Source organism: Salvelinus sp. IW2-2015, linkage group LG20 (assembly GCF_002910315.2).
Source record: "Salvelinus sp. IW2-2015 linkage group LG20, ASM291031v2, whole genome shotgun sequence".
NCBI classification, from domain to species: domain Eukaryota; kingdom Metazoa; phylum Chordata; class Actinopteri; order Salmoniformes; family Salmonidae; genus Salvelinus; species Salvelinus sp. IW2-2015.
Genome location: NC_036860.1, coordinates 37,063,004 through 37,085,675, shown reverse-complemented (window position 1 = coordinate 37,085,675; position 22,672 = coordinate 37,063,004). Strand labels below are relative to the sequence as shown.

The following is a 22,672-nucleotide window of genomic DNA, read 5'->3' as shown; positions in this document are numbered from 1 at the left end:
CTAACATGTATTGACTTTTTTCCCATATGGACATTAAAGTAGTTTGTGTAGATCGTTGACAAAAAAATTACAATTAAATCTATTTTAATCCCACCTTGTAAGACAACAAAATGTAGAAAAAGTCAAGGGGTGTGAAAACTTTATGAAGGCAGTGTAGTTCACTCACAGACTTCGATAGCTAGCAATCTAGCTAAAATTATCTGAGAAGACAATATAGTGGCCTGGATATATGATGACATTGCTGAAGTAGAAAAGTAATTGGTAGGAAACAACTTTGTCATTTTGACAAATTTACTTTAGAGAGATGGTAATTGCCATAGCTAGAAAAAAAAGTTTTAAAAAAATACCTAGCTATCCATGCTAACGTTAGTTAAAACCAGGCCCCTCAATCTTAGCTAGCTAAAGTTATACTCCATCTCCAAAAGGTTTTCATATTAATGATTTACCTCCTTTAGAAATGTAATTGTTTTTCCAAGTCACTATAATCCTCTTTAGACTAAATCGTCATCATCAGATGGCAGCTCAGAGAATGCCACTGAGTAGTATCAGGTATCGGTCCTCAAGAGAACGTTCAAAACAATCGTGACGAAGCACGCAACCCATGAATAGCAAGAAAAATAAATATCTAGAAACTTACTTCATGAATGGTTGATGCTGCTGCTGTAGATTTCAAGATCAATGCAATGCTTGATGGAGCTGCTAGGAAATCCATGTGTACCTAGCCTGAAATGCAATGTAGTCCGATGCAAAGTGTGCTGTGCAGGAGTTGACTGAACTTCTGACAGTCGATTATTAAAAATAAATCGCAGACAAAATCAGACAAAGTTATTGTTCTGTTGGAATACAGTGCAAAGCAGCCATGCTGCACAATCTATCTTGCTTTTGGGCAGGACTTGGGCTGTGGCGGTCACGAAATTGTCAGACGGTGATTGTCAAGCAAATAACTGTCGGTCTCACGGTAATTGACCGTTAATTAACATACACATTTAGCATTTCCTGGCTTCCACACATAGCCTACAAGCCATTAAAAAAAATATAATAAATCCATGTAAATCACAATAAATACATTATTTTAGACAGGTCTAAAGAAGCATGATATGAGAAAATGTAGTCTATTTCTGAAGAAAATAATAGAATACTTTTGAGTTGTCCTTATGTTAGGTCCTGATGTGGCTATGCCAAATGGCTGAGGGCTACACTAGTTCATTCAGCAGACAATATTTGCTTATAATTCCATGGCATTATTTTATAGTATGAAGAATACAATTGAACAAAGCTGAATAAAATAGAAATATTGTCTGCAAACGATTTGAGGGAGTGCGCACACGGCTATTCTGTGTTGAGTGGTTAATAAAGAAATAGGTACTCCTATATGCTTAATTTAGAATTATTAAAACCTGTTTGGGCTAGGGTGCAGCATTTTCACATTCGGATGAAAAGCGTGCCCAGAGTAAACGTCCTGCTACTCAGGCCCAGATGCTAATATATGTATATTATTAGTAGTATTGGATAGAAAACACTCTGAAGGTTCTAAAACTGTTTGAATGATGTCTGTGAGTATAACAGAACTCATATGGCAGGCGAAAACCTGAGAAAAATCCAACCAGGAAGGGGGAAATCTGAGGTTTGTAGTTTTTCAACTCATTGCCTATCAAATATACAGTGTCTATGGGGTCATACACTTCCTAAGGCTTCCACTAGACGTCAACAGTCTTTAGAACCTTGTTTGAGACTTCTACTGTGAAGTGGGTGCGAATGAGAGCTGATTGAGTAACAGGTCTGCCAGAGTGCCATGAGCTGATCATGCGTGCACACGTGAGAGCGACCTGAGTTCCATTGCAATTCTAAAGACAAAGGAATTCTCCGGTTGGAACATTATTGAAGATTTATGTTAAAAACATCCTAAAGACTGATTCTATACATCGTTGGACATGTTTCTACGGACTGTAACGAAACTTTTTGACTTTTCGTCTGGACCTAGTGATCGCGCGTCATGAATTTGGATTTGTGAACTCAAGGCGCGAACAACAAGGACGTATTTGGACATAAATGGACTTAATCGAACTAAACATACATTTATTGTGGAACTGGGATTCCTGGGAGTGTATTCTGATGAAGATCATCAAAGGTAAGTGAATATTTATAATGCTATTTCTGACTTCTGTTGACTCCACAACATGGCGGGTATCTGTTTGGCTTGTTTAGGTCTCTGAGCGCCGTACTCAGATTATTGCATGGTTTGCTTTTTCCGTAAAGCTTTTTTGAAATCTGACAAAGCGGTTGCATTAAGGAGAAGTATATCTATAATTCTGTGCATAATACTTGTATCTTTTATCAAAGTATATTATGAGTATTTCTGTAAATTGCTGTGGCTCTGTGCAAATTCACGGGATGTTTTGGAGGCAAAGCCAAATGTAAACTGAGGTTTTTGGATATAATTATGAACTTGATCGAACAAAACATACATGTATTGTGTAACATGTTGTCCCGGGAGTGTCATCTGATGAAGATTATCAAAGGTTAGTGATTAATTTTATCTCTATTTCTGCTTTTTGTGACTCCTCTCTTTGATTGGAAAATGGCTGTATGCTTTCTGTGACTAGGTGCTGACCTAACATAATGATATGTTGTGCTTTCGCCAAAAAGCATTTTTGACATCGGACACTGTGGTTGGATTAACGAGAAGTTTATCTTTAAAATGGTGTCTAATACGTGTATGTTTGAGAAATTTGAATTATGAGATTTCTGTTGTTTGAATTTCGCGAACTGCAATTTCACTGGCTGTTGGCGAGCGTTCCCAGACAGGTTTTAAAGTAACTTTAGTTCTACAAACATTGGGCTATACGTTTTGATTCTTAATACATTGTAAGGCTGCATGAGATTCTAATGATGATTATTAAAAAGTCGCTTGAAAGGCATGAGCTCCGCTTAGGTTTTTTCGCATGCCTCAAATTTCAAGGCGGCAACCCCTTTGTGGCCGTAATGCACCCTAAAGAAATACAGCTGAAATCGGAAGTTTACATAAACCTTAGCCAAACACATTTAAACTCAGTTTTTCACAATTCCTGACATTTAATCCTGGTAAAAAAAAACTGTTTTAGGTCAGTTAGGATCACCACTTTATTTAAAGGATGTGAAATGTCAGAATAATAGCAGAGAGAATGATTTATTTCAGATTTTATTTCTTTCATCACATTCCCAGTGGGTCAGAAGTTTACATACACTCAATTAGTATTTGGTAGCATTGCCTTTACATTGTTTAACTTGGGTAAAACGTTTTGGGTAACCTTCCACAAGCTTCCCACAATAAGTTGGGTGAATTTTGGCCCATTCCGCCTGACAGAGCTGATGTAACTTAGTCAGGTTTTTAGGCTTCCTTGCTCGCACACGCTTTTTCAGTTTTGCCAACAAATTTTCTATAGGCATGAGGTCAGGGCTTTGTGATAAGAAATTTCTGGAGTGGTTGAAAAACGAGTTTTAATGACTCCAACATAAGTGTATGTAAACTTCCGAATTCAACTGTATATGCCTTTTTGTGTCCCGGATTGCTGCTTTGTGCCCTTCTCCCGTATTGTGCTGCGCAATCAGAAGCCCTCTCACTCACATGGATTTCCGTCACGCGATCGGATCTTACTCACATGCTACAAATGAAGACAGACGCATCTGGGACGCAACTGCGAGCGTCCTTATCCAATTCCGAGGTGCATATTGGAAGAACTGGGCACATTTACTTTACGTCAGCCAACAAGATGAGTAGGCCTAACGAACAGCAAGCAATCTACTATCCCCATAGTACAAAAGTCGACCTATTCTATTCTGTAAAATAAATTAATATTCCAAACATAGTCTGGGACAGTTGTGGGATGCAATAGATCCCAAATTAATACAACCCAAATTAATACAACCACAAGCAACAAAAAAACATATTTATGCAATGTAGCTGACACAACAGATCAGAACGTTTAGCTTAAAATGTTTATATTTCATTATTATAAGCGCAGCAATGGGCACATGGTAGTAGGCTCTAAGCGCCAATGGTCCATTAGCGGAAAACACCATTATCAAAAGTGAACGCAAAAGCAATTATGCATGTAATGCTTTTATTATAAATTAGCATTTTTATGGTGAAAATGATCTTCCCCAAACTTGAAACCCAGTCGCTGCTTATATATGCCAGATAGGCACTACACCCCTTGTAAAGCAGATTAATGTGCTTAATTTTAAGAAGTTATTTGGCCACTAGTTGTGATACAAACCTTATTAAAACACATAGAACTATGGGCTAGGGTACATGAGGTGTGTGACTATGATTCAAAAAAGTTGCACAAAAAAAGGTATTGTTTCTTATGCTGGGCATCATTCCCAAGTGAAAATATATAATTCACAAGTGATAGGCAAATATTGTCACCCATCAGACTTTTCTTGATTTAATCATGTCTTTACATATACAGAATAATATATGTGTGACATTTGTTCGGCTTTATAATGGACCATTATCATGCACCTGTATCGAAACAGGGGCAGCGGGAAAACTACACGTTATCTATGCACTTATATGGCAAATGGAGGATGCTTTCACCGTGGTTTTGTTCTCGCCAGCCAGGTAGGCTATACTCCTGTTGTAATTATAAGCAATGTGCTAAATATTACGAAAGTTGAGAAATAAATATAGTAGGCCTAGCCTATAGAAGGCTGATGGGGTCCTCATCTTTTTATTAATTAGTGGCCACTGGGGTTGCACATTTTGGGGAATATTCAGAGGTGGAACATTTCCATGGGAATTAACGGGAATATATGGGAATTAACGGAAATGTATGCAAATTAATATTAATACCATTTAAATGTTTTTTGCATTGGATATATTTATCATATCATAAGGAGAGAGAAACATAAACCTATTGCAATTATGTCTACTTATGATAAGGTAAATTATTAAATCCTTCCAATTTAAAAAACAATTTAGTAATGAATTGAACTTTAATTAAATGAGTTGACACATCGGATGATTTCACTGAACAACAAAAGAAAGGGAATACTGAATGATCCATCGCATCTACCAAAAATATTTTCAACATACATCTGTAAAATGATAGTCTAGAAACTAAAGCTTTGGTTGTCTTCCTCTCAGGCTTCCATGTCTTCTCCCTGGACCTCATCAATGTCCACCTCTTGAATATCAGACTGAGGCTTCATCTTCACTGTCATTTTCCAACCTTGTTGAGGATGGCTAATTGTCAGGCTCAAAAAGCCTCAAATTTGCCCAGATGGCCACCAATTCTTCAACCCTTGTAATGGTCAGCCTGTTGCGTGCTTTGGCATGTGTGTTCCCAAACAAGGACCAGTTGCACTCTGTGCCGGCTGATGTTGGCACGACTGCCATATTGCATCTCCATCCCAAATCCCTTGCTTGGAAGTGTACTTTGCCAGACTGCCAAAAACCTTGCCCTCATCCAGGCCAAGGTGGTGAGACACGGTAGTGATGACACCATAGGCCTTGTTGATCTCTGCACCAGACAGGATGCTCTTAACAGCATACTTGGGGTCAAACATGTATGCTGCAGCATGTATGGGTTTCAGGCAGAAGTCTTCATGCTTTTTGATGTATTTCAGAACTGCAGTTTCCTTTTCTTGGAGCAACAGTGAAGTGGGCAGGGCAGTACAGATTTCTTCTCTTACATCTGCAAGCCGAGTCTGAACATCAGACAGGATGGCATGGTCTCCCTCAATCCGTGCAATGGCTACTGCTATAGGTTTCAGGAGTTTCAGGCTGCATACCACACTCTCCCAAAATACATAATCCAGGAGGATCCTCTTGATGGGGGTGTCATTATCGGCAGACTGTGATATGGACATTTCTTGGAGAGACTCCTTCCTCTCCAGGAGACTGTCAAACATGATGACAACACCACCCCAACGGGTGTTGCTGGGCAGCTTCAATGTGGTGCTCTTATTCTTCTCACTTTGCTTGGTGAGGTAGATTGCTGCTATAACTTGATGACCCTTCACATACCTAACCATTTCCTTAGCTCTCTTGTAGTGTGTATCCATTGTTTTCAGTGCCATGATGTCCTTGAGGAGCAGATTCAATACATGAGCAGCACAGCAAATGGGTGTGATGTGAGGGTAGGACTCCTCCACTTTAGACCAAGCAGCCTTCATGTTCACAGCATTACCTGTCACCAGTGCAAATACCTTCTGTGGTCCAAGGTCATCGATGACTGCCTACAGCTCACCTGCAATGTAGAGACCGGTGTGTCTGTTGTCCCTTGTGTCTGTGCTCATGTAGAATACTGGTTGAGGGGTGGAGATGATGTAGTTAATTATTCCTGGCCCACAAACATTCGACCACCCATCAGAGATGATTACAATACAGTCTGCTTTCTCTATGATTTGCTTGACCTTCACTTGAACTCTGCATCCAGCAAATGAGTAGATAAAGCATGTGTGGTTGGAGGGGTGTATGCTGGGTGAAGAACATTCAGAAATCTCTTCCAATACACATTGCCTGTGAGCATCAGAGGTGAACCAGTTGCATACACAGCTTGAGCAAGACATTAATCCGCATCTGACTACATTCCTCCATTGAGTCAAAAAAAAAAAATCTGATTCCAGGAGGACCATGAGCTGTTGCTATCGATAAGGTGTCTGATTCATAATTTTCACCTTGAATAGAAGTAGAGGGACTTTTGTCAGAGGTTGCTTGTTGTGAACGCTGAGGGAACTTTATGCACTTGGCCAGATGATTCTGCATCTTTGTTGCATTCTTCACATATCATTTGGCACAGTATTTGCAAACGTACACAGCTTTTCCGTCTAGATTAGCTGCAGTGAAATGTCTCCACACATCAGATAGTACCGTGGCATTTTCCTGTAAAGATTAGAAAAAAAGGAGTAAAACAAACAAATACAATTCCATGTACAAATAAATAGTTAAGCAGTTAGATTAAACAACTCCTTTGTAGGATAAATGTTTTAAAATGAAACATGTATGGAAACAGGTGAATTAACACTCCTCAGTTAGCAGGCTCAAGCAAGCTAAAACCCACATGGTAGCAAAAACTAACTAGCAAAAATTGTTAACAAGTTAGAAATTATTTAAACACACTTTGCTGTAGGCTACTATTTACTAGTTAACAAAAAATAATGTATGTCTTATAAAATATATCCACCCCACCCAGTATTATAATAGAAACTTACCAGAATGCATGTAGTCCTTGGCTCAGACAGAGTAGTAGTGTGGGCTCAATAGCATCTCATTAGTGTGCAAGATCTTGAGAATCAGTTGTACATGTGATGGAAGAGTGCACCGCACATGTGTTGGAAGAATGCACTGTGCATGCAGAGGGTTGCAATTCCATTGAATTGGGGATAGTTTAACCAAAATATGCCACAAAACCTATAATTTCCTTATGTGTATCCCACAAAAAAAAGGTTCACTGTTATAAGCTAACTTTTTTGATGAATTTAAGCAAAATTCCTAAAATTCCCAGGTTTAACTTCCCATTAAAAATTTCAGAAAAAAGTTCAGAAATTTACCGGAAAGTTTCCGACCCTTTGCAACCCTAGTGGCCATCGCACCGTTTTCTCACGCAATTGCATAGCCTATAGAAATGTTGCACAACATGAGCTCATGGGCTCTCATGAAGTGTTTGATTAAATTATCGAATACATTTGCATTGATGTCAGAGTGATTAGAGGGACAACAGAGTTATGAGTACCAGGCAGTTAGCAAGTTTGTTAGGCTACTAATGACCAGCAGCAGCATCAGAGCTTGGAGAAGCCTAATTACCTTGACTAAACGGTCATGTGGAATTTGACTGCCTTCATGACTTGTGACCGCCGGTGTGGTGGTAATACGGTCACCGCAACAGCCCTAGGCATGACCAGGATCAAAACTAGGAAGTAATATGTAAATAAAGGATTAATGTTAATTGGTCTATTATAATCAGATCGCCGGGTGACATTATGCTGCGGACCAGAATTACATCCCACCCGAACAGGCAGAAATTCCAGACGTTTTTTTCTCTCCAAACAGCTCTTACACAAAAAGGGCAGTATCATAATTTCAATGTTATTATTTCGACCTCAGTGTGGAAATATTAGGGCTGTCTCCGACAAAAATGTTCAGTGTATTTTTCCATATGGAGACACCCCATATGTGTTTAAATAAAATCAACTAAATGCACTGAGCTTGTCTGATGACTGAAGGGGGAGCCAGAGATCAAGATAACCAGAATAAAAAAAACTGGCAAACTTGCAACATTGCATAAAATATTCTTGGCCCTCAAGAGTTTCCTGCACCAGTGGGCTCCAGAAGTTAAGGGAATTCATTAAATGTATTACTGGTGATACATTACATATACAAAATTATGTGGACACCCCTTCAAATTAGTCAATTCGGCTACTTCAGCCAAACCTGTTGTGGCTAAGGTGTACAAAATCTAGCAGGTGTATGAAATTGAGCACACAGGCATGCAATCTCCATAGACAAACATTGGCAGTAGAATTGCCATACTGAAGAGCTCAGTCATAGGATGCCACCTTTCCAACAAGTTGGTTCGTCAAATATCTGCCCTGCAAGGGCTGCCCCGGTCAACTGTAAGTGCTGTTATTGTGAAATGGACATGTCTAGGAGCAACACCGGATCAGCCGCGAAGTGCTAGGCCACACAAGCTAGCAGAACGAGACCGCCGAGTGCTGAAGCGTGTAAAAATAATCTGTCCTTGGTTGCAATACTCACTACCGAGTTCCAAACTGCCTCTGGAACCAACGTCAGCACAATAACTGTTTGTCGGGAGCTTCATGAAATGGGTTTCCAAGGCCCGAGCAGCTGCACAAAGCTAGGACAATACAGAAATGGTTTGTTGAGATCGGTGTGGAAGAACATGACTGGCATGCACAGAGCCCTGACCTCAACACCATCGAACACCTTTGGGATGAATTGGAACACCAGCTGCGAGGCAGGCCTAATCGCCAAACATCCGTGCCCAACCTCACTAATGTTCTTGTGACTGAATGAAAGCAAGTCCCCGCAGCAATGTTCAACATCTAGTGGAAACTTGTCCCAGAAGAGTAGAGGCTGTTTTAGCAGCAAAAGGGGGCACCAACTCCATATTAATGCCCATGATTTTGGAATGAGATGTTCGACGAGCAGGTGTTCACATACATATACACTACGTGACCAAAAGTAACGGGCAATTGATAGACACTAACAATCAAAGGGCAAACAATTCACACAATGAAATTATGAAACAATGAATGCACACAAATTGGCGGGAGAGAGCGCATTCTGGAGAGAGACGTGCGTTGTGCATCTTAGTCACACTCCCATTCTTCTTCTTGGACTGTGCCATCCCTGCGGCCTCCGCAATGGATTAGTTCACTGACACAGGTGCAAATCAGACAGGTGTCTCGTGTGGAATAAACAATATATATTTGCTACTGCTCGACAAAAGAAAAAGAAAATCACTCGACCAGCAGCCGATCAACCAAACAATCGATCAGTCGACAAAATGGGGTCAGCCCTAGGAAACATCATAAAAAAATGGAAAAACAAGTTAACTGCACTGCCCCTTTAACCAGGCAAACCTAAATAGTAGGCTGGTGACTGGTGGTTACGGGGAAGCAAGAGTGTCGCTTGCTCCATGTATAACCTATGTTTGGAACTGGAACGGAGCCTGCCTGTCCAAACTCATCGTTTGCTTCGCCGCTGCGCACCAGCTGATGTAGACTGTGGAAGGCTGGGCAAAATGACCTAAATATCATATCTTTTTTTTTTTTCAAACTGATGGGCGATTGACAATTTTATATATATATATATATATATATATATATATATATATATATATATATATATATATACACACCCCGATTTTTTTAAGTCTATTTTTTTACGTCTATTTTTTAAGGTAAAATACACTGCGTTTCAAAGAGTCAGCTATAATCTTGTGAAGTTATACCTAGGCTAAATAAGCCTTCCACAACCCACTAAATAAGACCCACTAATAATTCAATTATTTAATCATAATAGTTTAACCTGCTTTTTTTTTTTTTATAATCACTTATCTGGCTTTTAAGTTTGTCTATGAAAATGCCCTTTTTGTTACAAATTTAACTAGAACCATGCATAATGCACATTCACATATAATGACTAACTCTTGTAGCAGGCATTAGGCTATAGAAAATTAACACAGGTCTCACCAACATTCTCTCAAGCCCATGTGCTAGTGATTAGGCAGCTAATCGTTATACTTAAAGTTTAGACAACTTTGATCTATTTGCTAGCTAACAAGGTTAAACAGTTGAATTGTTATGATCCACACAATTTTTTTTTGTTATAGAGCAACATTCAAGCTGACATCAATCGATCGGGACCCTGTGCCCAAGAAAGTGAAGGTACCCTATCTAAATGACTACCGTCACGTAGCACTCACGTCGGTAGCCCTGAAGTGCTTTGAAAGGCTGGTCATGGCTCACTTCAACACCATCATCCCAGAAACTCTAGACCAGATCTAAAGATGACGCAATCTCAATCGCACTCCACACTGCCCTTTCCCACATGGACAAAAGGAACACCTGTGGGAATGTTGTTCATTAACTACAGCTCAGCGTTCAACACCATAGTGCCCACAAAGCTCATCACTAAGCTAAGGACCCTGGGATGAAACACCGCCCTCTGCAAATGGATACTGGACTTCCTGGACCCCCCGGTGGTAAGGGTAGGCAACAACACATCTGCCACACTGATCCTCAACACGGGGGCCCCTCAGGGGTGCGTGCTTAGTCCCCTCCTGTACTCCCTGTTCACCAACGACGGAGTGGCCAAGCAGGACTCCAACACCATCATTAAGTTTACTGATGACCCAACAATGGTAGGCCTGCTCACCGACAACAATGACACAGCCTATAGAGAGGAGGTCAGAGACCTGTCAGTCCAATGCCAGGACAACAACCTCTCCCTCAACGTGAGCAAGACAAAGGAGCTGATCGTGGACTACAGGAAAATGAGGGCCGAACACGCCCCCATTCACAGACGGGGCTGTAGTGGAGCGGGTCGAGAGCTTCAGGTTCCTTGGTGTCCACATCACTAACAAACTATCACGGTCCAAACACACCAAGACAGCCGTGTAGAGGGCACGACAACGCCTTTTCCTCCTCAGGAGACTGAAAAGAAATTGGCATGGGTCCCCAGATCCTCAAAAAGTTCTACAGCTGCACCATCAAGAGCATCCTGACCGGTTGCATCACCGCCTGCTATGTCAACTGCTCGCCATCCGACCGTAAGGCGCTACAGAGGGTAGTGCGTACGCCCCAGTACATCACTGGGGCCAAGCGTCCTGCTATCCAGGAACTATATACTAGGCGGTATAGCCTCATTATTTTATTGTGTTACTTTTTATTTTATACTTTAGTTTATTTAGTAAATATTTTCTTAACTCTATTTATTGAACTGCATTGTTGGTTAAGGGGTTGGGGTTGTAAGTAAGCATTTCACGGTAAGGGCTACACCTGTTAGCATGTGACAAATAACATTTGATCACTACACACGATAGACGGATGTTCTTGCTGTTCAATTGCCGTTTACCGCGGCCCATCTGTAAGCCCTTAATCCACTTCCCCAGAGTCAGATGAACTCGTAAATATCATTTTTTATGTCCCTGCGTGCAGTTTGAAGGAAAATGCTAACTAGCGCAATTGCTAACTAGCGTAAGCACGACTAGAAGTCTAGCATGCTAGTAGATACCCACAGACTTCCAGTCATTGCCCTAACGCTAGTTAGGATTGGCTCACCAAACTTCCTCTAACTTCCTTCATACTGTACACAGAGACATAAAAATGGTATCCACAAGTTCCTTTGACACTGGGGAAGTAGGTAAAGGGCATTGGCAAAATCCCGAAGTATCCCTTTAATTGTAAGGTACTTCATTGTTGATGCAGAAATTATTTTTATAGAGATAAAACGGCTGCATTGGACCTTTTAAGTTTTTGCGCTGACAAACCATTGTGCTACGTTTTTGCCCATTGAAGACCATTCAAGAAGCCTACAAAAGTACAAAAACTACAAGGCTACTTTCCATGTTACTTTCAAAGCGTATTCTACTGTAAAAATAGACATTCCATCACAGAGATAAACAATGAATCTCAACCGATTATGATATGGGGAAAATACAGTTTATGCCTACGTTTGAAAATCCTTCCAAAGTTGGTGCAGTAACATTTCCATCAACATCCGTGTACGTGCACACACGGTTCTCATTAATGTTGAATATATTCATGTTCATTAGATACATTTGTGTTGAAAATAGCTGTTTTTACATTCAGTTTTTTTATTTTCTAAAAACAGTCAAATATGAACCGTCATAGAAATTACTGGCAGGAATCTTAAAATACAGATGACCGTGTAATCACTTGTTGAGGAGTTTGCTGCTGTGATTAAAGTCAAAGGCATAGAGAACACAAATGCTTATTGTAAAGTACACTCAGCATGGACGTTTTCTATAAGTAGCCTAAATAAAGAATGTGTCCCTGAGGTAATTCTGTTTCCAAGGAATCAACCATGTCATGACTGAAGCAGAAGCCCCTTTCAATTAGGGATGCACGATATATCGGTGAGCATATCAGAATCAGACGATATTAGCTAAAAATGCCAACATCGGCCCGATGTCTAGTTTAACGCCGATGTGCAAAACCGATGTCAAAGCTGACGTGCATACCTATATAACTTAAGTAGATGACGTAATGACGCCACGAAAAATACAGCACTACACAGAACAAAATCAGAAAAATACTAAGCGCACATTTGCAACAACTAAACAAGTTCAAGTCGAGCAGTCATTTCAAAGAGTAAGAAAATTTCAGCGAGACAACTGAAAGGCAAAATCCATTAATGCCAAGATAATGGAATCCATTGCCCTTGACAATCAACCGTCCTCTGTCGTGGATGATGTTGGCTTTCGCTGACTGGTCGAGCCCCGATACACACTATTTTCAGATTTGCCCTACCTGTTACACAGTATTGTTCAAACGTACATCTATGAGCTACTTGCTATGGGCGTCACTGCTGACATTTGGACCAGCGATGTCAGCCCCATGCGCATGCGAAGTCTGACAACACAGTGGGTCGACGAGGATTTCGTACTGATGAAAGCCGTATTACATGCTCAGGAATGTGCTGGTTCTCATACTGCTGCTGCCATTTCAATGGCATTTGAGAACATGTTTGAAACATGGACACACTCCTAGCGCCATTCAAACAACTGACTCGAGAAATAAGCTAATCAGCTGTGTCTGCAGCAGACGTGATACTCTCTGTCATGGCATTGAAACGCCTGCTCAACAAAACTGCCGACACAGACCGTGGGGTTAAACCTTAAATAAGTACTCAAGGCTGTGAACAAGCGATTCGGTGGCATTCTCTTTGAGCCTCTTTACTGTGTCACCACCATGCTCAATGCTAGGTACCAATACCACTACTTCGATGTAGAGAAGAAACAGGGTTTACGTGAAATGTTACATACACAGCTGGACATACAGCTGCACATACACAGATTAAAACGGACACAGTGACATTGCGCACCGAGGAAGAGAGGCCACGGACAGACAGAACTGAAACTTCACTGCTTGACATGTATAATGAAATCGTGGTTGAGAATAAAACGACTGAACAAATGAACAACGAAACAGCACAGCAAGTGAAAGAAATAGGTTGTGATTTGGTGTGGAACCTTTATTTAACTAGGCAAGTCAGTTAAGAACAAATTCTTATTTACAATGACGGCCTACCCCAGCCAAACCCGGACGACGCTGGGCCAATTGCGCGCTGCCCTATGGGACTCCCAATCACGGCCGGATGTGATACAGACTGGATTCGAACCAGGGACTGTAGTGACATCTCTTGCACTGAGATGCAGTGCCTTAGACCGCTGTGTCCGTGTGTGTGTTGGTTAACTATTTAACTGTACTAGAATGCTTAAAAGGGCGCTAAAATATTGGTTATCGGTATCGTTTTTTGGGCAAGGAAAATATTGGATATCGGTATCGCCCAAAAATGTAATATCGGTGCATCCCTACTTTCAATACAATTAGGCTTAGCCTATAGCGCCACAAGATAACACTGATTGACCCACCAGACAGACTTCAAACTAAGGCCAACTTGAGATCTATCCATACCATTCGCAAACTTTACTATAGAAAAGGTGCTTTGCTATTGCTGTGCATGACTCTTATAGCTGTTATAGTAGGCCTAAGTTAGCAACTCGCTGATTCAACCATGTGGTTGATATGATGTACTAAAAGAGACCAAGAGAGTGACTATGAACTGAAAACTTCTCCTGGTGAGCAGGTGCTACTACATAACAATGATCAGTTGACTGTAAATGTAAAATATGGACCTTATCCAATACTTTTGAAGAGGAGGAACTTATTCAACAAGTTACATTGTCCTAAAACCATTTAATTTCTGAATTGATCAACAACAAAAAGCCATCACGCTCTCTACAAAAACTCAGTTATTTAACCCATCAAAAACATACTAGTGCCTGCTGTGTATGAATTTCATTCACAAAGTCATGGGTACTTGCATGACAGCAGAGGCGGTCTACCTCATGTGAGTTCTCAAATTAATAAGTTTAGTTTCCCCCACTGAACTTGATGCTTCAGTCAGTGAATACTTTTGTCAACAAGTGTATCATGTACTGTGATCTGGAACTTAAATTCAACTGTTCGAGTCAGCTACAAAATTCCTTATTCAATTTCAATTTGTAAATAACCAAGTCAGTGGCTAAGATCAGCCCAACTGAACCATGACCATGATTACACTAGGGGCAACATGTTAGCTAGTGAACTCCATCACCAGACAAACTAGGTCACCGTGAGCATATTAGCATTAGTTAGCTAGAATTAATGTGTTGAAGTGGATAAGCTCCCCACCCTTATGACTAGCTGTTAGCTGACTATCAATCAATGCTCGCATCTCTTTGGAAACTGATGACTTGTCAAGTTAGCAGGTGTTTGCTAGCTGGAAGGCAACATATGATTGGTATTGCCTCTATTAAACCCAGCTGCCTGAGGTGGAGTTACTCTTTTTAGCCAGCTTACCCTATCAATCATGTTACTAAAGTTACAAGATCATCAACACAACGTGGACCTGCTAATGTTAGCTAGCTAACGTTAACCAAGTTGGAATGATGCACTAACAAACAGTAGAGAAGCAGTAGGTAGCTAGTAGCCTCTGCCAAGTCCCCAACAACCGGATGTTCCGGTTTTCAGGGGAAATTAAAAGAGAGCCTGTGACGCGAGTTCCGCTTTTTTAAGTTTTGAAGCCAACACTCCATCCTAACTCCTCCACATTTACTGGATTGATTGAACAGTACAGAAGAGAACCTCCCCCGACAGTTTTTTTTCTTCTTGTCAAGACCAGTATTTAGGGGGATCTAGTTTCAGGCGTGTATTTTACGCCTGCTACGTTAGCCAGCTAACTTGTGTTTTCATTGCTACTACTAGCAACGTTACTATGTTTTTACACTCTACTATCTATGTAGCTAACGTCAGCTAGGTAACTAGCAAACTAACGTTACTTACCCAACTAACGGTATGACCTAACTAGTTAATCTAATCTAACTTGCTAAAACAGCAAAGGTCCAACTAGCAAGCAACACTGCCTTCCACTGAATTACATTAAAAGGCAAGATGCTACTGTAGGTAGTTGACTAAGTTTTCATATCTATCCATGTTAGCCAGTTGCATTGAATAAACGTTAGCTAGATTGCTAACCTAACGTTACTGGAATGGAGTAAGGCTAGGGTTCTAACTAACGTTAAGTTAACTGTGGCAAGAGAAAGTTAGCTAACAACTACACCAACATGGCCTAAGCAGTTACAGTAGCAAGTTACCGTTAAACTTAGCAATGTTATTAACGATTCATATTGTTAACTAGGCCTGGTGTTACGCGTTACTACTCGTCATCGTATTGTCAATATGTGGGTGCACGTTTTTCCCACCAAAAAGAAGAAACATTATAGAACGTTGAATGGTCAGGTCATTACCAGCTAACGTTAGCTAGCTAGTTTGTGTGTGTGAGCCCATTAGACCATTACAATGGTAACGTTAGCACTGTGACTGGCTAGTATGGCTAGCTACAGTTAGAACGACAGTACAAACTTACCTTTGTCGCTGCCTGTCAGTCTTCCTATTCCAGAAAAATATCCTCATTTACAATCCCCAATGCCTTACGGCGAATTATTGAATACAGTCTCTTCTCCATGGAGCCCCCCCAGATTGCCCAACGTACAACCCTCACTCCTCTGAGTAGATGTCAATTCTGTTTCCAAATCAACAGCGCCTCTCCGTCAACTCGCCACCACCGTCAACAGCAGAAACTTACTGTATTCGATCTGACCATAGAGAAACCAACATTTCGATGTAGGCATGTACACCATTAGCTGGTCGATACTTCCATTTCAGCGAGAGTAGCGTTGCTTCCAAAGCATTTTTTTTTAATACGGAAAAAACTTGAAGACCCTGTTTTCTTGAAGAAAGCTTTTTTTGTAAATGTCACAAAATGGCGCGCGTTCCAAACCTGCGCAGCGTACCGGTCCGGCGGAAGACCATAGAAACTACAGTAAACCAATGTACTCAGTAAGCGCCGTTGTAGCACATCTACCAACCCCTTTCATTATAATAACCAATTTCTGTCTGGGCATAAGTTTCAATGTACATGTCATTGTTATGATCAGTGCATATACTATTCTGGGAGGAAGGTACATTTTTGGGGGAAAAACGAAAGTGGCTAACAAAATGGAGGCTGAATAAGAACGTTACCATGACGACTGTCTATCAAACGAAGAAGTTCCCGTATGGACCAATGACGCAGAAAAAGACCTTGCAGTTGTCATAGAAACTGCCAATCAAAATGTTTGAAAGGGGGCGGGTCATAGGAGTGATTGTGGGAGCTAAACCAGAGATACTCCTTTCGCTATTCTCTCTGGCTAAACTCCTTGACGCGAGAAAGTGTTCGGTTGGGCCACCACCGAACGGGTGAAACAACACCTGGGACATCATTCATTACCTTACCAACAATGCTGAGTGTACAAAAACTAGATTGGATGTCTGACCCTTCTTTTTACGGTCTATGGTCTAACACTATGGGGAGTCAGTCAACAGGGGAACCGCTGCAGCCTGGTCTCATAGCATTTTGTATTATTCTGTACGTAAATCCAAACACTATAAAGTATCATATAGTAAATGTATGTGTCTTCAGTAACGGTGGCGTGGGCAAAATCACAGGGAAAGCCAAGCCAAGAAAAAAAAGAAATCATATTACAACCTGTGTTGTGATAATTGCATTGTTTGCTCTATAATCCTGTTAGTTCATGTGCCTTGACACCGTGATATAAAGGCCTAAAGCCGGGACAATAAGAATAAAGAATAAATTTAACCACAGATTTGTTTCATTACAAAACCGGAGATCAACATCTGTCCTGTGAAATCCACAAAACATATTGCATGTAACAAACAGTTACAGTTGAAGTCGGAAGTTTACATACACCTTACCCAAGTACATTTAAACTCAGTTTTTTTCACAATTCCTGACATTCAATCCTAGCAGAAATTCCCTGTCTTAGGTCAGTTAGGATCACCACTTTATTTTAAGAATGTGAAATCAGAGGAATGGGTCAGAATAATAGTACAGAGAATGATTTATTTCAGCTTTTATTTCTTTCATCACATTCCCAGTGGGTCAGAAGTTTACATACACTCAATTAGTATTTGGTAGCATTGCCTTTAAATTGTTTAACTTGGGTCAACGTTTCGGGTAGCCTTCCACAAGCTTCCCACAAAAGTTGGTGAATGATGGCCCATTCCTCCTGACAGAGCTGTTGTAACTGAGTCAGGTTTGTAGGCCTCCATTCTCGCACACGCTTTTTCAGGTCCCCCACACATTTTCTATAGGACTGAGGTCAGGGCTTTGTGATGGCCACTCCAATACCTTGACTTTGTTGTCCTTAAGCCATTTTGCCACAACTTTGGAAGTATGCTTGGGGTCATTGTCCATTTGGAAGACCCATTTGCGACCAAGCTTTAACTTCCTGACTAATGCAGATGTTGCTTCAATATATCCACATCATTTTCTTTCCTCATGATGCCACCTATTTTGTGAAGTGCACCAGTCCCTCCTGCAGCAAAGCACCCACAACATGATGCTGCCACCCCGTGCTTCACGGTTGGGATGGTGTTCCTCGGCTTGCAAGCGTCCCCTTTTTCCACCAAACATAACGATGGTCATTATGGCCAAACAGTTATATTTTTGTTTCATCAGACAGAGGGCATTTCTCCAAAAAGTACGATCTTTGTCCCCATATGCAGTTGCAAACCGTAGTCTGGCTTTTTTTATGGCGGTTTTGGAACAGTGGCTTCTTCCTTGCTGAGCGGCCTTTCAGGTTGTCGATATAAGACTTGTTTTACTGTGGATATAGATAATTTTGTACCCGTTTCCTCCAGCATCTTCACAATGTCTTTTACTGTTGTTCTGGGATTGATTTGCACTTCTCGCACCAAAGTACGTTCATTTCTAGGAGACAGAGCGTGTCTCCTTCCTCAGTGGTATGACGGCTGCATGGTCTCATGGTGTTTATACTTGCGTACTATTGTTTGTACAGATGAACGTGGTACCTTCAGGTGTTTGGAAATTGCTCCAGGATGAACCAGACTTGTGGAGGTCTTGGCTGATTTCTTTAGATTTTCCTATGATGTCAAGCAAAGAGGCACTGAGTTTGAAGGTAGGCCTTGAAATACATTCACAGGTACACTCCAATTGACTCAAATTATGTCAATTAGCCTATCAGAAGCTTCTAAAGCCATTACATAATTTTCTGGAATTTTCCAAGCTATTTAAAGGCACAGTCAACTTAGTGAATGTCAGGTCCCCCTAGGAATACTAGGATAGGATAAAGTAATCCTTCTAACCCCCCCCCCCCCCCCCTTAAAGAAGTTAGATGCACTATTGTAAAGTGGTTGTTCCACTGGATATCATAAGGTGAATGCACCAATTTGTAAGTCGCTCTGGATAAGAGCGTCTGCTAAATGACTTAAATGTAAATGTAAATGAATGTAAACTTCTGATCCACTGTGAATTATAAGTGAAATAATCTGTCTGTAAACAATTGTTGGAAAAATTACTTGTGTCATGCACAAAATAGATATCCTAACCGACTTGCCAAAACTATAGTTTGTTCACAAGAAATTTGTGGAGTGGTTGAAAAACGAGTTTTAATGACTCCAACCTAAGTGTATGTAAACTTCCGACTTCAACTGTATATGACCTACAGTATGCTCAAGCAAGGTAATGTTTCTGTCATTTTCGGACTACTACAACTATTGATTTAGAACCTTGGAGAATTACCACAATTCGCAAAGAAAACAGGAGCATTCGGAAGGTACTCAGACCCCTTGTCCTTTTTCTCACATTTTTTACGTTACAGCCTTATTCTAAAATGTTTTTTTTATTTTTATTCCCCTCTTCAATCTATACACAATTCCCCAACAGGTTTTTAGATTTTTTGGTAAATAATAACAAAAAAGAAAAATAGAAATCACATTTATATAACTATTCAGACCCTTTACTCAGTACTTTGTTTAAGCCCCTTTGCCAGCGATTACAGCCTCGATTCATCTTGGATATGACGCTACAAGCTTGGCACACCTGTATTTGGGGAGTTTCTCCCATTCTTCTCTGCAGATCCTCTAAAGCTCTGGCAGGTTGGATGGGGAGCGTCGCTGAACAGCTATTTTCAGGTCTAGATCAGGTACAAGTCCGGGATCTGGCTGGGCCACTCAAGGTCATTCAGAGACTTGTCCCAAAGTCACTCCTGCGTTGTCTTGGCAATGTGCTTAGGGTCGTTGTCCTGTTGGAAGGAGAACCTTCGCCTAAGTCTAAGGTCCTGACCACTGCAGAGATGGTTGTCCTTCTGGAAGGTTCTCCCATCTCCACAGAGAAACTCTGTCAGAGTGACCATCGGGTTCTTGGTCACCACCCTGACCAAGGCCCTTCTCCTCCGATTGCTCAGTTTGGCCGGGCGGCCAGCTGTAGTAAGAGTCATGGTGGTTCCAAACATATTACATTTAAGAATGATGGAGGCCACTGTGTTCTTGGGGACCTTCAATGCTGCAGACATTTTTCGGTACCCTTCGCCAGATCTGTGCCTCGACACAATTCTGTTTCGGAGCTCTTGATAATTCCTTCGACCTCATGGCTTGGTTTTTGCTCTGACATGCACTGTCAACTGTGGGACCTTAGATAGACAGGTGTGTGCCTTTCCAAATCATGTCCAATCAATTGAAATTACCACAGGTGGACTCCAATCAATGAATACTGATGTAAATAAGGTATTTCTGTTTTTTATTTTTAATACATTTGCAAAAATGTCTAAAAGCCTGTTTTCGCTTTGTCATTATGGGGTATTGTGTGTAGATTGATGAGGAACATCTTTAATGTAACAGAATGTGGAACTATAAGTGCTGTTATTGTGAAGTGGAAATGTCTATGAGCAACAACGGCTCAGCCTCAGAGTGGTAGGCCACACAAGCTCGCAGAACGGGAACGCGTAGCATGTAAAAATCTGTCCTCGATTGCAACACTCACTATCAAGGTCCAAACTGCCTCTGGAACCAACGTCAGCACAATAACTGTTCGTCTGGAGCTTATGATCACCATTCACAATGCCAAGCATCGACTAGAGGTGTGTAAAGCTCGCCGCCATTGGACTCTGGAGCAGTGGAAACGCGTTCTCTGGATTGATGAATTACGCTTCACCATCTGGCAGTCCGACGGACAAATCTGGGTTTGGCAGATGCCACAGAGAACGCTACCTGCCCGAATGCAGAGTGCCAATTGTAAAGTTTGGTGGAGAAGGAATAATGGTCTGGGGCAGGCAAATATAGGTCACCTTGGCCTAGAGAGATTTACACTTTTATCAAAACGTCACGCCAGGGTAAGCCTACACGAAACACAGCCCTTATTTTAAGTGTTTCAAAAATCCCTTATGGGAAAAATTAATGGTGGAAAAACAATTGGAACCATTTCCCTGTTTGACCGCTAGGTTTATGGGTATTATGACTCATACTGTGGTCATTCACGATTGGCAGTGACGGTGGCCTATTTTGAAATTAGGTATGCCTCATTTGGTGTTTGAGGGTATAAAAAATAGAAACATTTCTTAGACAATATGTGTGGGCATAGGCAGACATTGCAGTTGGGGGATGCATTTTATGCATATTTTATAATGATATTGATTAGGCTAAACTGTCAGTACAAAACTTTGATTGAGAAATTAAGTAATAAATACATTGTGTTCCTGCACCTAAATAAAAATGTGCACTACACTACTGGATAAGATTGTTGCTCATGAGGCATTTCTCAGTTACATTCTTAAAGTATCAATGGATAATAATTTAAAAGTAAAAAAATGGGTGGACCCTCTCCCCCTCTCTTTCTCTCTCCTCTCTCTTTCTTTATTCTCTAATCCCCTCTTTCATCCCTCTCTTTCTCTCTCCTCTCTCTCTTTCTTTCTCTCTCTATCACTATTCTCTATTCTCTATTCCCCTCTCTCAATCACTCTCTCCTTCCTCTCTTTCTCCCACTCACTCCCTCTTTATATTACAGAGGATGGAACACAGTGTTTTTGTGTAACTGCAAGGAGAAAATTAAGGACCATGTTGAGGATGAATTAAGCCACTTCCTGTTTCCAAAAGAATGTGAACCTCAACACAGGGCATCCCTATAAGGTCACGGTGGGTTGTGTGCAAGGACGGTTAGCTAGCTCAATCGCAGTCCACAGGGGCGTCATGGTTATGTAAGGTTCGTAGGTAATGCTTTTCTATGGAAGAAAGGCCTTGTTCTCTGTGGGACAAGGTTTTCACTGTGAAGAGTTCATTTCAGGTGTAGGCGTGCATTCATCGGGAGCCTCTGCTGAATGATCCCATATGTGAATTGTGTTTCTAGCCTCAACCAATTTAACCAATGTCACTCAAAAGCACATTAAGGCCTACCTTTCTGCCATGTAGTGGGGGAGGGGCAAATTCATTCAATGTTAATTGGATTATGGTTATGTCTATGGTTGAGGCCTTAACCTATCTTCAACTCCACTCCCAGCTCAACCCTAACCCTAACCTGACAGACAAACAGACAGGCAGGCAGACATTTAGACTCTAACCCTAAGCCTAGCTTCATGTCCACATCCTGGCTCAAACCTTACTCTAACCTCGACCCTAAACTTAACCCTAGCTTCATGTCCCACATCCCGACTCAACCTTAGCCATAGCTATAGGGTTATGGTTGAGGTTGGAGTTAGGGTTGAGAAGGGATGTGGGCAAGAAGTTAAGGTTAGGCTTATGGCTACGGTTAGGGTTGAGCCGAGGTGAAGCGTGAGTTAGGGTTAGTGTTAGGGTTGAGTCTTAGGTGAGGGTTGAGTCGAAATATGGACTTGAAGCTAGAGTTTGGGTTAGGGCCTCAACATTCGACCAGTGGCCGTTAGTGCCATTCAAGATTAGGGAGGACACATTTTTTTTATGTGCATGGCCCTATTTCTATTACAGCATATTGGTTGACTGTCATTCATATTCCATCCACCCAGCTCAAAGAAACATCAATAGATTTAGGCTACTACATGATACTCGA

General features: G+C 41.2%; 1 protein-coding gene across 1 annotated transcript in view; it reads right to left on the bottom strand.

The window, feature by feature from the left end:
- dyrk1aa (dual-specificity tyrosine-(Y)-phosphorylation regulated kinase 1A, a) overlaps positions 1 to 16,789 on the bottom strand; it is a 52,327-nt gene extending 35,538 nt beyond the window's left edge. Inside the window, 1 exon segment of the mRNA XM_070449372.1 lies at positions 16,382 to 16,789. Coding sequence (XP_070305473.1) covers positions 16,382 to 16,436 — 55 coding nt within the window. The 5' untranslated portion in view covers positions 16,437 to 16,789.
- Between the last annotated feature and the right edge of the window lie 5,883 nt (positions 16,790 to 22,672).